Source organism: Pygoscelis adeliae, unplaced genomic scaffold (assembly GCF_000699105.1).
Source record: "Pygoscelis adeliae isolate BGI_AS28 unplaced genomic scaffold, ASM69910v1 Scaffold73, whole genome shotgun sequence".
Taxonomy (NCBI): domain Eukaryota; kingdom Metazoa; phylum Chordata; class Aves; order Sphenisciformes; family Spheniscidae; genus Pygoscelis; species Pygoscelis adeliae.
In genome coordinates, this window is record NW_008824470.1 from 3,898 (window position 1) to 26,549 (window position 22,652).

The 22,652-nt window shown below is 36.0% G+C and overlaps 1 protein-coding gene across 1 annotated transcript; it reads left to right on the forward strand.

Annotated features, from left to right (window-relative positions):
* The first annotated feature begins 2,213 nt into the window (after positions 1–2,213).
* LOC103914575 (long-chain fatty acid transport protein 6-like) lies at positions 2,214–19,706 on the forward strand. Its single transcript, XM_009321238.1, has 10 exons — positions 2,214–2,691; positions 3,640–3,852; positions 4,669–4,827; positions 6,534–6,658; positions 10,042–10,236; positions 11,638–11,728; positions 13,968–14,166; positions 14,606–14,703; positions 16,497–16,627; positions 19,530–19,706. The coding sequence occupies exons 1-10, from the start codon at positions 2,214–2,216 to the stop codon at positions 19,704–19,706; spliced, it is 1,866 nt and encodes a 621-aa protein (XP_009319513.1).
* Positions 19,707–22,652: the final 2,946 nt, after the last annotated feature.

The window sequence follows — 22,652 nt, forward strand, 5'->3', positions numbered from 1 at the left end:
AATATTCTCTCTTTTTCTTCTCCATTTATATATTCTACATTTTCCCTTTCGTTTCCTTTGTTTAACTTATATTTAATTTTTCTGCTCCATAAACAGTGTTTTGCTCAAACAATTCTAAAACAAGAGATTGGCAGGCCTTTCCACGCACATTCAAGTGTGAAAAGGGTGAACCTAAATTAAGCCTGAAACAACTCTGAAGACCAAAATTGTTTCATGTAGCCAGTTTAGTCTTTTGTCTGTTTTATTCTACTGCGAGTTCTCACTTACACACCATGGCTATATTTGGCAATAGAAGTAATATAAGAATGCTATAGCCAGCCTATTATTTATGTGTTTACTTCTGATCTTGCCTAAAAGAAAACTAGGGCTGAGTCTAGTCTTACATCATCATCCCTTTTATTTATTTTCTCGTAAGATTATGTGTTTATTGGTTCAGTTTATAAACTCTGCCATTTAGACTTCCCCCAGAGCTAAATTTACTGTCTGGACCTATAGTGAATCTTGCATGCTTGTACATATGGCAAAGAAAAATTAGTAAATGTTTACAAGTCATAGTCGAGGAGAAATTAATAGCCATGAAAGTCATGAGTCATACTCTTGGCCAGTAAATAACAACATTCTGAGAAAGCCAGAAAGTCAATGAGGGAGCCATATGAAGTGAAACACAAGGTGTTTTAATGGCACATCTATTGTAAGAGTAAATTTGTAGCTACTTCCATTTTTTTAACATATAAAAGAAAAAAAAATTGGCCTGATATGTGACATGACATAATAAATCGGCAGACTTCAGGATAACTAAGAATGTCACTTTACAAATTAGAGAGTTCAGAAAGTGATGGGTTTAAAAATTTTGTTTAGAACTTTAAAATGTCATGCATTACATATTTTAACTTGGTTTATATGTTTGTATGCAATTAATGCCACAATGCTTTCATTTTTAAACTGTTCTTTCACCCATACAACATTACATATACTTTACAGTACATACAAGATCCTGCTTGCTGCAAAAAATCCACAGGTTAGTATATTCACTGAATATTGTTAAAAATGTAAACAACCCTGATGAATGTACCAAAAGTACAGCCTGTCGGTAAAATATTTCTGAACTACAGGATGAAGGTCACATCATTTAGAAAAGCCTCCCAGACTGCTGAACTGCTCCTGAATCCTAGATTGTCACATAAGGAGTTTCAAATATTTGTAGTAATCATGGCTGAAACTTTAAAAAGGAGACTGGTCGATGTTACACATATTAAGTTGCAGGGATCTTGCATAATCTTCACAAGTCCTCCTCTATGACCATTTGAAAATATGGGAATTAATGATTGCCTGAAATACATTAACGAAGTCAATAACTGTTATGCTATAAAGGTTTTTTTTTCCAAATCTTAGTATGTGCTTATGCATGATTTTGTCTGAGACTTCAGGGTACTATTATAAATAAAGAAAATAATATAAAGAATGCAAAGTTATTAATTGCCACTTATTGCAAATACCAGAAAGTCCTAAGGTGAAAACTGGCTTTTTGAGAAGATCAGAAGGTTCAAAGTATATTGCCTGAAATTTGTGTATGTTCATCAGACTGTCCAAACCTGTGGAGGATTAGATGATGGTCTCAAATTCTATTGGACCAAAAAAACAACTCAGACAGCAAAGAAGAACATATTTGGTGCATCTTACAGATGCATGGTACTTAACATACTTTCATAATATACATATGATACTATATGATGTAACTGTTTGTTTCCATCTTTTTTAGGATTTGCCATGCTACAATAAACAATCTAGACAAAATTTTGACTGCAAGTTAAAACAAAAAAAAGGATCAGATTGTTTCTTGAGTTTATAACTTCTTTTATTTGTTCTTCAGATACTTTTTAAAGTTCTGCATTTCCGCCTTGTATTTAATTGTCAATGTCTTTTTCATTCTGCTGTCACCCTGGCCACATTCTTTACACTGAATGAACTCCTCTGTCCTTATAAACCACACAATCTTTTTTACTCTTTACTCCCTTTTTCTTTTTTATACTGTTCTGGGCCTTTTTATTCTAGTAAACTCCAATATGGTATTTTAAGAAGTTCTCAAATTAATTGGTGGAATTGTAATTAGCTTATTAACTTCCAGTCTCTGTCTTAAAACTCATTATTAATTATATTAATGTATTGTATTTTATATCTCTGAAATAGCTAATCTATTATTTCCCCCCCGAAGCATGCTATGCATGTGGCTTTCAACAGTTGCTGGAGGAATAGTGGTGCTGTGTGTCTCTCTGAAGATCTTCTTCCCATATTTCTGGGAAGATCTGATCTACTTCTTGATGCGGAAGAGATTAAAAGCAACAGTAAAGAAATGGGCAAGCAATGGAACTCTCTCCATAATTGACCTTTTCATGCAGAGAGTGGGAAAGATTCCCCACAAGCCGTTCCTTATCTACGAAGGGAATGTGCACACCTATCAGGATGTGGACAGGAGGAGTAACAGGGTAGCGCAGGTCTTCCTACACTATGGGAATCTGAAAAAAGGCGACACTGTGGCCCTGCTGATGGGTAACGGACCTGACTTCATCCATGTCTGGTTTGGGCTGGCCAAGCTGGGCTGCGTGGTGGCTTTTCTCAACTTCAATGTCCAGTCTAGATCTCTCCTGCACTGTGTTAATACATGTGCAGCAAAAGCACTGGTGATAGGAGAAGGTAAGTTCTGTATTGTGTTTGACTTACTGCTGACTTTCTACTGCTTTATCCTTTTTATCAAAAACAGAAAATCAGAGCCATTCAAAGCTGCAAGCACTTCATATATACCTACATGTATGCTGGCTAAAAAAGAGGGGAAAGACAGTCTTGTTTAATTTTAAAGTGTATAAGCACCAAAAATATGTGGAATTAATTAGTACAATAAAAGGCTTAAATCTGAAACTCTCCAAGTACTGGACAATGTACCAGCAGAAACAATCATGCATCAGCAAGCGAACAGCCTGGGGAGATACTTTTGCATCATCTCATTTCCATTTCTATTTATTGGCTTATATAGATACAACTCCACTGACTACAGAAAGACTCAGATTCCCTTTGTTAGTGGTGATTTCCTTCAGCTCAAAATTTTCACATACAAATTTATGGTTACTTTAGAACTACTTTAAAGTAGTGGTCCCAAGGTAGCATTGCTTGGAGCAAAGAATACAGCGTGTTGAGCTGCAATTTTGGCCCTCTTACTGGCGTATTATGTAATACTGGGCAATTTAGTTAACTTCTCTATTCCTCTTTTCCCATCTTTAATACAGGTTGGCAATACTTCCATAATTCCATATGAACCCATGAGGGCTCATTAATTGGTATATGTACCAAGCTTTCAAACAAATGTTGTAACATTAAATTTAAATAACATTAAATTAAGTCCTATATATTAGTGTCACCAAGTAAGATTAGGGAGTTTTACCTATTACAATTAAAGCCATGTGAGAAGTATATGGAAATTAAACATCATGGTTTTTTTTTCACTGTCCAACGGGTGGGTTAGTCCTGCTGTGGGCTCTGGTAGGTTCACTGTATGCAGTGGTAGGGTATATAATTCCAATACATGTAATCAGGTCTGTAGTTGTAACTATTTTAATAATAAGCATATAATTTTTTTTAATTTGGCAGATTGTTTGGGATCAATAGAGAAAGAATTTGTTTTTCACCTCCGGGAAAATAATGTTGCTATCTGGCTGATGAGCACCAGTTCTCCTTTCCAGCATGTTCACACTATACCAGACAAACTAGACAAGGTGCCAGATCACCTTGTTCCATCTCACCTTAAAATTGTCGCTGACACAAGAAACACAGCTATGCATATCTTCACATCAGGAAGTACAGGTGAGGATGCGTACTAACAAAGTACAACTGCGGCATTCTGAAAATTAAGGTGGTATAAATTTAGCAACAAGACAGGCACACAAAAAGACAGAACTTGAATTTTTAAGTCAAGATAGGGAGGATTTAATTTATTTAAAAGCATAGTACACTTTAAACCATTTTTGCCTTGGCATAACAAGGGCATACTTCCAGTTAGTGAACTTTCACATAGCTATTCCATGGCTAAACTTTATTACTTAAATATAAGGCCAATAAAGTCAGTCTCTAACAGCTGCTCAGATTCCATAGTGACAGAATTTCACAGGTCTATCCTAAAAAGAAATATGGCCAGCACAAGTGCTTGCGCCTTGGGAGAAAACTTTTCCTCTGACACTGGCCTGAATAATGAAGCTTCACCTTACTTCACTGGGAAGGAAGGGGCAATCCTTCCTTTTGTCAGGACAAACAACTTTGTAAAAGTTATTCCTATTGCAAATAGCAGCTGAGTGGCACAGTGATTCTTCAGAAGCTCTCCCATTCTTGCTTTGTGGTGAGGGAACACTGTGTTCAGTTGGTCTGCACTCGCCTGTGAAAGCTATGGACTTTCTGCCCCAGACAAAGCAGACGAGAGGGTTAAACAGCCTTACAGGCAAAAAGACGGAAGAAGCTGAGAGACTAAGAAGATATACTCATGAGGTAAAGACTGAAGGACAGGACAGACAAAGGCTCAGAAGAAAAGACTATTCTCCCTGTATATTCCAAACATAATTCTGTATGCAACAAAATTATTAATGCCAGCAGTACATTTATAATTATTTGCTCTTCTCCCTTTGACAGGTTTCCCAAAAGCTGCTATCATCACTCATCTAAGAGCTCTATCTGCCTGCTTAGCATTTACTCAGTGTGGTGCAGTTTCTCAGGATATTATGTATCTCACTCTTCCCTTGTACCACATCAGTGCTTCTCTTCTTGGCATCGGTGGATGCATTGAATTAGGTAATATTTACTTTCTAGAAAAGTTTCATTAACTTGAGAATGCTGTAACATTTTATTACTTGTTGAGTCTGTTACTTGTTACTGTTTGGTGAGTAACTCAACTATTACGTCTACCAATAGACTTCTGTAATTTTCTCATTTTTATCACCTCTAGTCTGCAAACAATATCTAAGATACATACGTAGTTTTTGAAGCTTAGAACAGACACTAACTGTTGCATAGATCCAACATAACATGACTTGAGGTCTGTGTATCGCTAATACCACAGCATATATTCTGTAGGTTTAACCTGAAATTATGTTTGTATCCTACACCATAAGTCTAAAAGGGCATTCACATAGGCATCTGAGAAGTCAGGCTTGACTTTTAGTGTCAAAAGGTACAAATGCTTTGTGGAAGCTTTAACTAACCTTCAGAATAAGGTCAACTAAATGTGTTTTGGAGCTTTCTGAGTCACGTATTTGAGTAACATCTACAGAACTAGATTCATGACATTAAAGTCACAGAAAAGAAGAATGACAGAGCCTCCCCTTTTGATTCTGATACTGGGAGTTATTTGTAGAGGGCTAGCAATCAGATATTTTTTCAGATATGTCCTCCCTTTCCTGTCCTTAGAGTCTTGCCCACATACTGGTTTTTGGTATGGTAAGTATATATCTAGGCTGTTTTAAAAGCCATTTCAATGCTTTGTTTCTTCAGGAACAGCATGGGCACGCATGCTGGGCTACAGCAACTGATAACAAGACTGCTGCTGCCTAACAGAAAAACAAAAGGGATGGGAAAAGTAGTGTATAAAAAGTTTTGAAGCTATGATTTGTCTTGGAACAGAAAAAGTAGGGTAACAGCTTTCTTAGGTGGGCCATTCAGATGGGGACTCTGGGTGGCCTGGGATTTGAATGACAAGGCTTTGAGGTGAGTGACGCTGAAGAGCTCTGAGAGGGCTTCAAGTCTTGCATGAGATGGTACCTGGGTCAGGGAGGAACTGGCGAGTGAGGAGCAAGTGGACTAGAAGGGATTCAGAACTTGGAAGGCACGGGAAAGCTTTATGTGGGACAAACAAAGAAAGGAATTTTGGAAAGGATAGGAACAGGGAAATTTGTAAATTCTTGCCTGACAACACTTAGAAAAAACTGTGAAAAAAGGGATGGGGTGGCAGACATGAGAGGTCTAGGATGAGGTGGCTTTTGGAATGGAAATCTCTGAAGGAACTTTAGGGCCACAGAAACAAAAAAGTGAGGATGATGAGTTGACAAGAAACAGGAAAAGGGGAGTGAGACAGAAATAATAGAGACTCTGAGCCTGTTTCCCTTCCACCACTTCTCACACAAATAGAGAAGCTGCGACCTATCTTATCCCCCATCCCAAGCCCTCTTTTTTCAGAGTTACACCAGTCACCATCCTGACAGAAACAAAACCTTTAGACTTTGACCTATTCCTAACAACTGGAGACAACTAAAAGGTTCGCTTCTAGTGCTTCTGGTACTGTAAGCTTTTAGTTACTACTCAGAAAAAGAAGCAAGGCTCCATTGTGCTGGTCACATTTAACAGAAAGATCATGCTGGAAACAGCTTACAGTTTATTTAAATAGCTGAATTTAGCATTAGTTGAATTAAGAGAATGACAACTTTTTTTTAACAACAGTGGTAGAAAATAAGATCAATTTTTAAAGGTTATTTTGAATTTTCTTGTCTGTTTTCATCACCTAGGAGCAACATGTGTTTTGAAGAAGAAATTTTCTGCAAGCCAGTTTTGGAGTGACTGTAGAAAATACAATGTTACACTGTTCTTGTACATAGGAGAACTCTGTCGCTACCTCTGTAACCAGCCCAGTGTAAGTTCTTGTTTGCAAAAGCAGCTCTAAAATATAGCAAATCTGTATTTTATAAGTCATATAGGTTTACCCATTGCTCAATGGTATAGTATTTTTAATGTTTGATAGGTTTTTTCCAGCGTATACAAAATTTGGGTCTTGTGTTCCTTGTAGTTTTACCACAGCAATCAAGTTTATAACAGCAAATGTAGTGGTTACACAGAAACAAGCCTGTCAGGATGGGACAGTTATGGCCAGACACTAACAGAAATTCCTCTGTAAAGACAAGCTTGTTAGCTTTTTATCTGAGTGATAGGCAAGTGGCAGGTCAGTAAGGAAAAGGAATAAGCAGTAAATGCTTTATCGGACTCAATGATCAAATGAGAGCATGAACCAGATTAAATGAATAACCAGCGGCACTGCACTGCTCCAAAATAGTTACTTATTAAGAGAAGGCTACTTTGTTCAGTATTTAGTAGCAGATAATTAATTTTTGTATGGCTTTGAAACTGCTGAATGAGGGGGTTTTGTTTAAATTTTTTTCTGAAGAGGTGTTCCAAAAGAACATTTTGTTCCACAGCTGTGTATATGGTGACAAACTTATCTGTATAAAGCCATAGTACTAATAGTGTGGTGCAAAATCTTGGTCGCCCCTGGGATAACAGTCCTGACGAACACAGGAGCTAAATCATGATCAGATTTAGGACAAAAGTAAGATGTCAGCGAACAGAGCAGCAGCAGAAAAGCAAGTCTGAAAATATTTATTATATTGCAATGCTTATTTCTCAATGATGGTGGAAAAGATTGGTTAATTCTCTTAATTTTATACTTGGGAGTTAGGAAGTTACTGAAGGGAGGTGACAAGAAGTATTCCTACCTACCACAGAAAATATAATGTACAAGCACAAGGTTCAAATGATCTCCAACTGCATTGGTCAGAGATTGGTGCAAGAACTAGCAACAAGGGAACATCTGAGAGAACCCACCAGATGGTTTGAACAGAGACTTATTATTGTGTGGTCCGGATGTAGGAGAGGGGTCAAAGACAAAAAGGTGTTAGAGGGAACAAGCCAGGAAAGCTGTTGGCCAGAACTCAAGTCTGTACAAACATTATGTCAGTAGTCCATGGATCAAAAAAACCAAAGAATTAGCTAGGCCAAACTAGTTGTGTAAAGGTCTCTCAAGCAGAAAAGGCAGGAAGAACTTTCTTTACTTGGCTCAATTACAAGAATTTAACAGGGAAGATATTGTTATTTAACTGGCAACTGGTAAGACGAGGGAAAAACAGAAAGATGGCCTAGTTGAGTTGAGGAAGCTGAGGATGCCAACAGAAATGGATCAGGGTAAATGCAGAGTCCTGTCAAGATCGGGTATCTTACCAAAGTGTAATACATATAACCTCTAGTGTACCACACAGGTTCTTCCGCAGTGAAAGAAACCTGTGCAGGCTAATAAGCCAGCCAGCTACATTTCACCTAGACTCCTTGTGCTGTGGCCTGCCAGAGCACAGCAGTCCTGGTGTTGCCCAGGACTAGGCCTACCTAGATGAGGGACCTGTTTGGAGTATGCGCTAGGTCATACCCAGTCTGTCCTTACCTCCCTTCACAAAGCATGCCTAGGTCTCACACTGAAATTAGGAAAGAACATGGATTTGCGAACTAGGAGGATTTCTTGATGCAGACAGAGACTCTAGACACTACTCTCTCACCAAATATGTCTACAGCAATCTTACCCAGCATCCATGTACCTATTGGAATTAAATTTTAAACATGGTACCCCATAGAAGGTAACAAACAAAACAAATGTATGTTGAGGAATATTTTTTAAAGAGAACCATACAACATTTAAAATAAAGATATTTTAAAATTCAAGGTAATGCAGGGAAGTCCTGCAGATTTTTATACCAGGGATGAAACACAGTAAGCGTAACAGTTTCTCCTATGCTATAATCTCTGAAGCTCCTGAGATTTACTCTAACTCCTAGAGTCTCACCATCTATTTTGGGAAAAAAAAAAAATCCATTATTTTATCCTGAAGACCAAGTGCTGAAGAAGGGACAATATTAGGCATGAAGTAACTCTCCCAATCAGCCTGCCAACCGGTTCATAATTGGGTTTGATCACATACATGTGATCAAACCATGCTATTCCTTCAGGTTTATCATTAAAACTGCAAAAGAAAACAGAGCTCGTTAAGCAGAAGCAGGGAAGCCTCCACTCCTGTTTTTTAACAAGTGGAGTTTAGTCTGCATTACAGCTGATCCTATTGTGGCAAATAATTTATCTGCCATAAAATGCAGCTCTGGATCAAATGAAATTGTCTGTTTATCCAGAGTTCACCGAGCAATTTTATGTGAATATTTTTAAGGGTGAAAAAGATGAAACACTGATTCTGCTAAAATATTTCAGTGTAATTTTTAGACAATGTTCCATTTTGAAATCACCTTAATACTATTTAGAAATCAAATACATTTTTACAATTGTTAAAGTTTAAAATAACGCTGAAATGGAAATAAAATGCATTTATTTGGTTTGAAGAAACCAAACCGTTTCTGTGGACCTGAAATAATTTTATTTTCTGCTGTCATTCAGCCATGGCAGTAACTTAATCACTCAATCCCAACTACAACTCCCAAAAAAGTGGGGGCTTTTCCATAGGCAGAATCTTGACTATAGCGCTACATATAGGGTGCTGAGCAGTCTGGCCCAATACAGAAAACATTTACGTAAGGAAGCACTTGAGTAGTTTGCCACAATAATGGCATAACTGACATGTAACAATGACACGTTAACAACTATATTTTGACTGCAGATTTGATTACCATCTTTTCTGAATTCGGATTTAAGATTAAAAACTGCATCTAATCATATGAGACATGGTAAGGAGCTTTAGGTCATCCTGCTACTTTTTCAGGTTCCTTAGGCAACATGACTGATGTGTAAAATATACTACCAAGTATCATTACACGTAGAACTGGCCATAGCATGTCACAAGTGTTTCCTAAGACACAATTTTATTTATGCAAAAAATTCCTTTCTTTGGTTCAGAAAGGAATTTCCATTCTATGGGAAATGGCACTTACTTAAAACCTATTTATTTACATTTTCAAGAGAAAATAATTCTTTTAAACTTTGTAATATACATCTCAGTTATAGAATTTATAAGTGAAAATACAAAGAAGAATTTCAGAAATAAAGTTTTCACCTTATGAAAATCCTTCAACCTCAGACCAACAAGAATTCTGATGATTTTGTTTGATTTTTACAAAATGAATACCCTTCTGTATTTTAGTCAAAGTGGCAGTTTCTAAAGGAAAATTGTTCTATTAAAACATTTTAGATCAACTCTAGGTATTTAGACCCACTTTTCTCAGCTGCAGAATGTTTCTGTTTGGCTTTGCACAGAAAGAAGAGGACAGAGTTCACAAAGTGCGCATTGCTCTAGGAAATGGTATCAGACCTGCTGTCTGGAAAGAATTTCTGATGAGGTTTGGCCCGATTAAAATATTTGAATTCTATGGATCCACAGAAGGAAATCTTGGTTTCTTGAACTATACTAATAAAATAGGAGCTGTGGGCCGTGCTGGCATCTTCTCAAAGGTAAATGTAATCAAATCAACCAACCAACCAATTAACCAGCCAACCAGAAAAAAGCAGATGAAAGGCAGAAATTATAAAGAGCACGAAAGTGTACAAGGAAGAACCTGCTTACTACAGTCCAGATGTAGTAAAATTTGGTTCATAGAAACAGAAACCTTATTCTTAGCCCCTTACTTGACTGTTCTCTGTACATATATTGTGAAGAATAAATATACAGAACAAGACCACAGAAGCTGAAGCTACTGCTTCATGTATCCGACTTTTTCCTCAGAATATAAAAAAAACCCTGACTGTATAGAAGTGCCTATCCACAGGACTGCTTAATGATGTTTTTTGTTGCAGTTTACTTATCATCCTGAAAACTCACAGATATTAAGTGATGAGGCAGAAATTAGTTTTGATTTGACTTTTGGTATGAATCAGGAGATACATGTTCCAGAGCAAACTTACACAAATTTACTCTTCGACTGCATCTTCACTCATTAAAGCCAGCGTCACACTTTCTTCTCTGAAAGAAGATAAGCAAAACAATCAAAATTCTTAGCAAATAAAGGAGAGAAATATAAATCTCAAGATATCGGAACTATAAACTTTATATAGATGACTACTGTTGAAACTCTCATTGGAGATACACACCTTCCACCCATAAAAATGCCTTGACAGTCTCAAATGCTTTTCCTATTTGTACAGACTCTTGGTGAATCATAACATTATACTACAATAAAATACTGTTCAAATGATACTAAAGATTCAGATCAGTAAACATCAAAACCAGATTAATGACTTTCAAATGATTTATGCTTTTAATCTGAGATGCTCAAAATGCGTTCCCATGGCCATAATAACAACTCTGCAATGCTTCTGATCTTAGCAATCTTAACTATGTGGACAGGGGATGAGGGCAGGAAAGCCTAGATCAAGCCATTGAGCTGTAAGTTTCCACTTGGATCTGGCTGGAGTAATTTTTGAGATGTCTGTAAATTGAATTTTGATTTTTTGTCAGAGAATCTTCTTGATTTGCATTCCAGTAATGTTAAGCCTCTACATAGAAATGGATGGTATTTTTAAAGCAAAATTCACAATTTGATCAAAAGCACTGTTTCACTTTACTTTGTATAAATGACTTGAATCTGACCGTACTCTAAAAGAATGGATTTCTTTTTATCAATAAAGGAGATGAACACTTCCATCTGTATATGTATACTTAGTGTTGCTTACCATGATACGAACACTTTCTGACAACTGCTTCTCAGAATACTGTCAATATATTTCAGGCTGTTCCAAATCTTCCAAAGTCAATACGGTACTATCTATTAATTCAAAGCAATTTTTATCAGACCAACTGGAAAGTGAGTAAGACAGTGAGGCTTTCAAGTTTGCATATGCACTTTTTTTATTTAGTTCCTACATTCTTTTGAATTGTTGAAATATGATGTCTGGAAACAAGAACTCATGAAGGATGAAAACGGAAGGTGTAAGAAAGCACCCATAGGTAAGGAAAAATACTAGTTACCTATTAACTAACAGATACCTCAATTTAGATGGTGATATTTTGAGGCAGTGATTAACTCTCTGTTCTGTGAGCAACAGGTTACTGACATACACTTAGAACTTGAAAATGACACAGGAAAAATATATTATCAATAGGTCCATATGTGGATCTATTGCTAATATACCAAATAACATATCCAGATATTTATAATATACCCAAATATCCAAAAATATAATAATATAATAACATAATCAATATTCTAGGCTCAGAATGTTTTTATTCTCACCTGCAAAAATTTGTTCATATTCCTGAACAAATCAGATTTCTTAGTGCTGCTTTTTTTCCAAATAAAATGGACACAGTAATTCCTAGATATGCTGTGTTCTGAGACCAGATGTTTACAGATGCTTTCTAATTTCCAAATTTAACGTTCTGAGGAAGAACAGTACCATTTCAAAATCTGGACAGTATTTTTCATATTTTTACATTTAGTGACCAAAACAGAATTAACTATTTAGTACCTAGAGCTGCATAGACTCTCCAAACACCTACTTAGATTGGAATACTCCTACTCAAAGTGCTGAAGCTCCCAGGCTGAAAACAGGATGGACTCACAGCTGAGAATATCTTTGAGAAAAATCCTGAAAACTGACTTTCACAAAAGACATAGCACTGCATTTTACTAAAGGCATATTAAATATCTGTGTGTCTGTGTACACACGCATGAATCCATGAGTGTCAAAGTTAACAGTTCTGGCAAAAAGGTTTTTAACATCACTATTTAACATCACTAGTTTTAGTATGTAGATTTAACTATCATTGAGATAAAATTCCAGAAGGCAAAAAAGAGGCTTGTACAGCTGACCTAAATGATAATATTTGTCATGCTAATGTCAGATCTCAATGACACATAGTAGTACTGGTCATCAAAGCAGCAATTATTATTAGTTACTTCTGATAAGATATTATATTCTGGTAGTAGTACTGGAAACCAAAGTACCAATTATTAATTATTTCTGATAATACATTATTTGCTGATAATATCTAAATCAAGCAATAGAATGATTTTTTTTTTTTTCTTGAAAAGAGCTTGCTTCCTCACTACAGTTACATTATAAACTGGACAAAAATTCTTGGTTTCCCAATGAAATTGATAAAATGCCCAGTTTCATGACACAACTAGAAAAATTTTGCAGGTTGTTACACATATTTTTCCATTAACTCTGTAGCCATCACTCAATGTAACGTAGGACAGTAATGACAGTGAATTCGCAAACTGGAATAGAGAATCATCCTGTAAAATTGACTAGGGCTTAGGAAAACTTAGGAAAACTTTAAATTCAACATTTTTGGTTTGTTTTTTCTGTTGTTATAAAGCATGCATCCTATTTGCAGTGATGCCAGCTCCTCTTCTGAACAGTAATAAGAGTTTTCATTCCACTTTCCACATTTAGAGTTCAAAACAATAAAGAGGATTTAATATGAGGCAGATATGCAGCTATGAAGAAAACTATTTGTTTGAAAACAACTCCATACATCTATTGAAGGAAAAACAATAAAAATGTTTAGAAGATGGAAATGTCTTTTAACCTCAGGGACAGACTGAGAAATAAGCCAGTACCTATCACACATAAAGAATAATAAAAAAGCATTTTAAAAGGGTATTCTGAGCCAATTCCAGTGAAGTCAATGGAAGTTTTGCCCTTGATATAAATGGGACTTATACAGTCAGCAGCAAGGAGTGATGCTCAGTAGGGATATGCTGCAGACTCCAGGGACTCCTTGATGTTCAGAGGCCCAGGCACGTTATGGCTTACAACGTGCGTTTCCACACCAGTACAGTGCTGAGAGCAGTAGCAACCCTGTCCTCCAGAAAAACATAAAGCACAAGAGGTTAGGTGCTATGTTTTGCCCCCATGTGTATTGTTGGACTACCAGCACCCTTTTCAAATGACAGAATAGTCATTCTTTCATTGGGCAAATGCTTTGTCAGGGTAAGTGATGTATGCTGTACTCCAAAAAGTTCTTCCCTAAGGTCTAGCTTTTCAGAAGAGAAGAAAGCAAAATTATGTTCCCTCTTCCACTCACCTATTTCTGCTGTTCAGGAAATAGTTATGGAAATGTAGCAATAAGATGAGTAGAACAGATGTGACTTTCCAAAAGATTTTTAATGATACTTTATGTTCTAAATAACTCACTGTAAATACGGTTTTTTGCATCCCCTTTTCATGGCCTGCAGGTAAGCCTGGTCTTCTAGTTGTCCAAGTCACTCAGGATGCCCCATTTTCTGGATATGCTGGAAATAACGAAGCCTCAGAGAAGAAACTCCTGCGTAATTTGTTTGTGAAAGGAGATGTGTATTTTAACACAGGAGACCTCCTAGTGATGGATGAGGATGGCTTCCTCTACTTCACTGACCGGGTGGGAGACACTTTCAGGTATAGTACAGAGTTAACAGTAAATCCAGTGAGCTTGGAAGAAATCATACACATGCAGGACTGGATGACACAGGTCAGACTTGAACCTGATGAATATCAATTGTGTTTTAACAGAAATATTAATGATCGCAATCAAAGTGCACCAAAGTTCACGCCAACACAGTAGAATTTTTCAAATTTAAGTCAAATGGCACTTCTATTTCTTTTAAGTTTGGGGTCTCAAATAAGATGGTGCTAAATCAGGAAAGGATTTATCTGTCTACACTCTTCAGTTAAGAATAACAGTCATCCACATTGTAAGTAGTGCTGCATCACATGTAGCCACGTATAGAATAAAAATTTGTTAGCTAATATTGTTGAAGAGTATCTTAAGTTTTACTTAAGTTTTACTGATTTACAGTAACAATATCTACGTTTTTTTAAAAAATATTTTCAACAGGTGGAAAGGAGAAAATGTTGCCACTGTAGAAGTCGCAGAGATCATTGGTATGATGGATTTTGTCCAAGAAGTTAATGTTTACGGTGTAAGCATAAAAAGTAAGACATTCCCTATAGTTTTGGAATACAAAATTAAAATAGTAATTTCCTACTCTATCCTTGCTGTTCTTGCAACAGAATGCACACTTATACGTTAGGAAATAAATGGTGTCAACTCAGCAATACAGGCTTTCCTACAGTGCTTTGAAATTTCAGTTTCAATAAAATGCTGTATTTAATAAACATGACATGCTGAAATTTTGTAATGAATGGCAGAAACATTGGAATGAATTAAAACTTGTAACACAGATGTGAGCAATAGAAAGTTATAAACTACAGAAGACGTCTCTTAGGCCACAGGCTTTCATCTGAAAAATCGTAAAACGGGGCATATTAAAAGATGACATGTCTGAAAACACCTGTCACTATCTTGTAAGTACAGTCCTAGAAGATATATATTTTTTCATAATTGGAATGTTCCCAATCACATATGGTGCTTCATAAAAATATACAATACCATGCTGAAAAACTGTAGACAACTAAATTACAAGATGAGGTGGAAAATTGCTCAGAAGATACATCCATTGAATGACCAGGTTGAGAAAGGCAAACTTTCTTGTGGTGCTGAATAGCTGTTCTATGTTTCCTTTGGATGAAGGCAAACAAAGTCTAGTATTAAAAGAAACTAATCACATGAAGAAGAAGCTATCAAAAGACAAGCTACTACTTAGCACTGAGAGATGGGAGACACAATGGATTCAAAGAAAGAGGATATATGAAAATAAAATGAACAAAAGGCCATAATCTGAATGGTTGATCAGCAGGTGGCTGTCAAATGCCAATATGCTCATTTGTGAGAGGTGGCATCCTCAAGTGCATGCAAATAAAACGGTAACCTAACTTGGAAAGCATATCTCATTTTCATCTACAGTTGGAGCTGACAAGAACTCCTTGAAGGGCTATTGCTATCTCAGGCAGTGAATAGCACATCAAAACAAAACCTCAAGAGCTTAAGAATAAAATCTAGATAGCATAGTCTTTCATATTTCTGAATCAACTTGAGTCTCAAATATTGCCAAAACAAACTTTATAGCATATTACCAATTAAACAACTGCAAGTTAATTTTCATGAAAAGGGAACACCCATATTTTATCTTTCCAGTGCCTTTGGCCACACCTCAAAGCTGCTCTTTCATTCTGTACAGATTTAACTGTGGCAGCTCATTTCTTCTAATTTAGATGTTTCCTCCATTTGGAATTTTTACTTGTGTTTGAATAAAGAGAAAGCAGGAACTGTGGTACATCTTTTTTAAAAGTTTTTTTTTTTCTGTTTTCACATCAAACATAATTTGCTGCTTGTAATTAAGAGGCACTTCCCCTATTTGTCACTAATCTGTCTGTGGAATAGAGCAGAAAACACTCACCACTGCTTATACAACGTACAATAGCCACTAGACTTTATATAGACCAAGTACAGTCTCATACATGCCTATGTCCATCTTTTGCACTAGTCTTTGTGGAAGTGCATTCAGCTTTTTATTGAACTAATGTCACTCTGATTTTGTTAGGCCACTATGTTACCAATGTTAAGATTAATCAAGGTAGGAAGAAAACCTAGCAGCCAGCTGCCAGCCATACAGAATTCCTAATAAAAAGACGTCAGTGACATCTTTTTAATTTAATAAAAACACTGAAAGTAACTTTAAGTCTTCCAATATAACTATCCTGTATCTTATACTCGTTGTCTGAGAGGATAGGGCAGATATTTCTGTGATCAATACTAAATCCCTCCAAATGTCATACAAGACTCACATACACTCTTACTTGTCATAATATTTTTCAATTTTTTTTAGACTATGAAGGAAGAACAGGGATGGCAGCTATCGTGCTTAAACCTGACCAACCCTTTAATGGAGAAAGACTTTATAAGCATGTCGTGGACTTCCTTCCAAGTTATGCCCAACCACGCTTTGTGAGAATCATGGTAAGACAATCAGTTGCCTCCTACTTGTATTTATCTTGTTTGACCTAAAAATTGGTCTCTACAATCATGGAATACAAGAAGTAATTTACAAACAGTTTCAAGAATTGAAACACAAAAGCTAATACTCGTCTGAATTATTGTTGCTATTATTATTATGAAATTAAACAAATATTTGATGAATTAAACTTATATTTTGCTTTAAGGATCCATTCATACCTAAAAATCCTAGACGTGATTAATAACTTGGCAAAGTTGGATTATGTTTCAAAGCTCTTCATCTTTAACTAGGGTGTTCTTCCAGCCAATGGAAGACTAAGCAGATGCACATGGGTAATATTACACATAACAGTGTCCTCTTACAAAAGGATGACATGATCCATTTAAAACCTTTTCCTAATATGGTTGTTCTTGAAGCGATTATTATTCTCTGTTACTGACAAAGCACCAAAGAAATATCTAGTTCTTTGTGACAGATAGTAAGATAAATACTTTACAATGAAGATCTCATAATCTGAGAACTAAAATGTACCCACATGCTTTAGAGTATAAAAGCAGAACTGGTATACAATTCTTTTTAAATGTGCACCTTAAAAGTGCAAGGATTACACCCCTTGCGTACTCCCCACAGGATGACCTTCTGCAACAGGACAGGAGAGCATGAACTGCAAAGAGCAGGAAAGGGCCCCATATTACATCTTCTGAAAGTTTGTAGCAGACAGTTTTCTGCTGTTAGGGGATACTGAGAGGCATTCAGCAGTTTTGCCTCTGCCTAAATATGGACAAATTGCCTGAAAGGCAGAATTTTGACTGAGAACAAGATGAGAACGTAACAGAGTGAGTGAGACTAGAAAGGAAGAAGAGAAAAAGAATGTACACATTTAGAGAGAAGTGTAATTTTTAAGAATTGAAGAAAGCTGTTTTTTCACTAATAGGTTACTGTACTAACTGTCTCTTCAAATGCAGTTAGTGTAGGTTATACTATCTATGGCGCCTCAGGACAGCAGTGCCCTCTTCTGGGAAAAAACTTTGGAACAGACTTGTCTTCATGATTCTATTAGATGGAGAAAATTTATACGGAGCTCTAGGGTCTATATATGTGGAACTGATTAAACCTGTTTGCATTTATGTGTTCTCTGACTAAAGCTTTTTTTAGCTAATTGAAGGGAGCTTACTACCAAAGATACTATCAGTAATAATTAATATTTACACATGTAAATTCTTATTAAACGAGATAAAACCAATTTTATTAAAAAATCAAAATGATAAAAAACATGTTATTACTTTAAAAAACATCTTAGGAGAGGATAATAGGATGAATGCTGAACTCACAATTTTCTGAGTGGACAGAAAATGAAGTCCCTTCTGAAAAAAAAGTCTTCATCCTAATCAACAGTGACAAAAATATGAAATTCTCACGCAAAACTGGATTTAAGATAAAATCAATCTTGACAATTTTTCAGCAGTCCATATGTAGGCTCTTTCTAATATGACTTGCAACCGCGGTCGACTGATTTTGTGGAAAAAAAAAAAAAAAAAACAAAACCCAAACCAGACTGAGAATTGTTCTTCTCAACCTCTCTGACTTGACTCTAGAAGAACAGCAGCGGCCCAGGGACAGTGATGCAAAGAACCAGGGTACTCCGAGGCTCTGAGATAGTAGTTTCTTCACTTGACTTTTGCTAACTTCATTTCTTGTTTGCAGAAAGAGGTTTCTAAGAGCATTCAGGGAGCGATTTCAGTTTTGCATTATTTGTGCTCTGTTTTGTTTTGGGTTTTTTGGTTTTGGTTTGGGTTTTTTTTTTCAAAACTTGTATTTCCATGTAGAAAAATCTGACTTTATTAAAATAACATCAGGGGATCATTTAAACAGAAAACCTCAGCAATCTGTATTCATAATACACATTTAAAATATTTAATACCTGTCTTTATTAAACCTTTAATCTTATCATTGCAACTTTTTAAATAATTGCCAAGACAAATTCGTGCTAGCTATTCAATTTGAAGAAATCCCGCTTGGTAATGATTGAACGTTACTACCATCTGGCAGCTATTCACAGTCTGTGTGAAATGACTTGGTGGTCTAAGCATGGTTCCTATCATAAGTGCTGCCAAAACAGAGAATGAACTTGCAAACTTACTAGCAGTCTCGGCTCAGGAGCCAAAGACTAAATGATCTGGGAGTTGTGGAAATCGAGTAGCAGTGTGAAGAGGAAATCAGGCATATTACAGATCAAGAGAGAAAAACAAGTAAGAACTGAAAAGTGGCCTGTTTCAGCATGAGAACTAAAAGAAAATGTTGGCTACATTGAAAACACCATGCAAGTAATAACAATGCTTGAGAATGGTGTGTTTTAAACTTTTCCCTTAATGTCAGCCACATTTTAAATGAGATTATTTTATATACCACTTCTGCTCTCATACACTGACTACTGTGGGCAGACCAACTTGTTCATGAATTGGCATCTCAAAAACGGCTGTACAGCAGCTGTTTACACAGACAACACAGGAAGGCATTTAACATGTTTGTATTTAATCTCTTAAACGAAGTTTAGCAGTTGGAAATCAGAGGAGAGCCAGTACCATAAAATCAACCAGCTCTCTGCAGAGCATCACCAAGTGTCCCATAAACTACAGATTCTGTCATCAGCTGCACTAACGAAAGTTAAAGAAAATGCTTATTTCGAAACAGAAACTTGCAAGCTTGCATGTGGCTTTGATAATGAATAAGAAATAAAAGCTGCATTTAGATTTAGATTTCACTGCACCTGTGAATCAGATCAATCTGTCTAACTGAAGACATTCTATAGTAAAATTGTATGATCCATTTTATTCAGTAATTGCATCATATTTTCACTGATATAGGCTGAAATGGAATACTGCACTTGAATTATTTCTTTTTTAGGATGTTATGCAAATTACTGCAACTTTCAAGCATCAGAAAATGCATCTTGTGAATGAAGGATTTAATCCAGAAATTATATCTGAACCTCTGTATTTCATGCATGAACCTGCACATTCCTATATTCCTTTGACAAGAGAGATATACAAGAATGTGGTTTCTGGTGAAATACGTTTATAAAGCATACAAATAAAATTACTCTACAATAGAGAAAGCAGATTTCAAATATACTCCTGCAATTATTTCAACAAAAGCCAGTATGCAATATTTGTTCTAAAAACATAAGATAATCAAATTAGTCTTACTGTGATAGAATCTGTCTCTTCATAAGACAGAGCCACAATAGTTATGTGCATTGTGTAAGCTGCACTACATCTGCTCATACTACTTCCAGGGCTCATATTACTTCCAGGACTCACACATGCAAATTTTAATTTTACATTTCTCACTGATTCAAATTATTTTTGTATAAGCTACCAGTATCTTAACTTAGTTGAATATCTTACTCCTTTAGATCATAATACTGATTCTGCTTTTAAAATGCATAAATGATTAGAGGAATAATGTCAGAGGCATTAATAAAATACAAAATGGGCAGTCAGAAATGTCAGCAAAATACTGCATAAGCACTGCATTAGACTTCAGTTCAATATTTGTTAATTATATTATGTAATATTTAATTGCAATATTTTATGTGATGCTCAATTTCAGATTTTTATGGAAAATAAACATTCAGTGTCAAAATACAGTTGTAGTATTTAGTGGTCATTATTTTTCCCAACTTACATCAGAACTAACACAGATTAAACTATTTGCAAGAATTCATGCCTGCTGGCACACGACCTCTTCCTTTACTTACCAGCTGTCATATTCCTGAAATAGAGTTCTCATGAAAACAGGACAGAAACAACTGTAACTTCCACCTTTTGCTGGAAGTGAACACCTAGAACCTGTTAAAAGCTGCTATAAAGCTTTGCAGGCAGAAGCAGATCAGAGAATATAGTATTAGCACACCTGTTGGATGTACTTTCCTTGACTGTACATATATGATTACATTTAAAAACCAAACAAGTCCACACTTATGTGAAGGAAAACCTCTCTACTGTACATTTCCCTGAATTCACATCATCTTTTGTCTGGATGAATAAAATAGCTATTGTATTAAGCTAATTCTTGTCCCATTTGGAGCCCTTTCTTGGTTTTCAGTATGCTATTACTACCACTGCTACTACTGCTACTACTGCTGTAGCACTGAAACCAGGTAACTGTCCGAAACACTATTAGTCTGTTGTAGAAGCACAGAACAGCAGCTGGCTGCATCCCACAAAAAACTCGTTATCTAACATAAGAAACAATTTGACTAACAAACAAACTTGGTTATGATCATAAAGGCCTGCAACCCTTGATGAAGCACTGTATCTCTCAAGACCCATCATGGTGCCTCTGCCATTCCAAGTTAGGAGAAGTGTGTGTGACAAGACCTACCACAGCCACTGGAAATGGGCTGCTTGAGATCTAGAAGCTGTTAAATAAAACAAGTGTACAGAACTGGACAGCATACTATATCCAGCATACTACAAACACCTATGGCACATTGACATCTCCCATGAGACACAAGGTCTCTGAGCTTTGAGTGAGATAAGCAGAGCTCCATGAAAAAAACCAGTTTCTCAAGTTCTTACTCTTAAGAATTGGCCATTCGTGGGCTAGGAAGAATACTGAGAATAATATGGGTTTGAGGAGGGCCCAAGGAATTCCAATGGTCTGAATTCAACATGTGACTGTAGATCACCCAAAAATCTCCTTTGACTGAGGCAATGAACTTCTTATGGCTTGCTAAGAGCTCTCAATTTCTGGGCATCCTCGTGTCAAGAAAGGAAGGGATCAATTACTCATGACTCTTGAATATAGAGGTTCTTTCAGCTACTTTTACTGTGGTCATCTAACACATGAAACAATAGGGCTCACCTAGAGCTCATCTTATGTCTAAAACATCAACAGTTTTCAGATCATGACATGGTATTGAGACAGCTCTGAATTGGCTACTGCAATCAAAATATTTGTATTTTTCCTACCACCTGAAGTTTTATATAAATACACACACATGCACCCCCTAAACATGTATACCATTAAGCTTTATGAGGACTATCCCTATATAACTGCTGATACCAATACACTCAATTAAGTTTGCAACATTTAGAGAGCTCCCAAAAGCTCAGGCAAAAGTCTGGTCACCTATCTGGCTTTATTTTTATTATGGAGATGTACTACAGAACACTGTCTGTCTGTCTGTTATTTCTTCCTCTCTCCCTCACCCTTTTGCTCTCTACATTAAATTCCTTCCCAACATTCATTCTTCAGAAAAAAAGTTAAAATAATGAAAAGCGCAAGACAACAATTCTATCCCTGGCTGCACAATTAAAAGTCAGTCTTACTCACTTCCACATATGCCAACCAGAAAAAATGTATGCAATAGAACTGACCGTAAGCATAAAATATAACTAGAAGTATTCATACAATGTATCAAAGAAATATTTCACAGAGAGACACTTGAAGCCCTATAACTTATTCATAGCCTGATTTTAAAATAGCTAATATTTGTTACATTATTCATATAAACTTGCTATCATCATTTACTAATCTCAAGAAATATACTTCAAGGTCTACAGGTGACAGTCATTTTTAGAAAGTAGGTATCATTATGTGTTTATGAAGCTATGGAAAAAGCTTCTAATATAACAGAGTTTTGTAGATATAATAATGCACTTAAATGACAAATACTGCACCTAATATAGCATACTGCTTTCAATAAACTATACTGCACATTAAATCAAGTGAAAAAAATTGCCAGCACGATAATTTTATATTAACTATAAACCATATTTATCTGTAATAATAGAAGCTTTTGCTCAGTTTTCTATACATCATAATCAAGAACCCCAAACTATATACATTTTCTGTAAAATATATTTTTAATGTATCTCCTCTAATGAAATAAAGAAAATCTCTCCAGTAACTGAGAACAATAATATAAACAGATAAAGGCATAATACTTAGTGCCGGGGAAGTGATACTTAGAGAGGTTAAATATCATATGACACCAAGGCATGCTAATGAAAGTATAAA

Bases quoted from the DNA above. Each gene is read 5' to 3' on its own strand.
- LOC103914575 (XM_009321238.1), top strand. From the start codon at position 2,214: ATGCTATGCATGTGGCTTTCAACAGTTGCTGGAGGAATAGTGGTGCTG. The intron at 2,692-3,639 runs GTAAGTTCTGTA...TTAATTTGGCAG, and splicing joins AGCACTGGTGATAGGAGAAG to ATTGTTTGGGATCAATAGAG. The intron at 6,659-10,041 runs GTAAGTTCTTGT...GGCTTTGCACAG, and splicing joins ACCTCTGTAACCAGCCCAGT to AAAGAAGAGGACAGAGTTCA.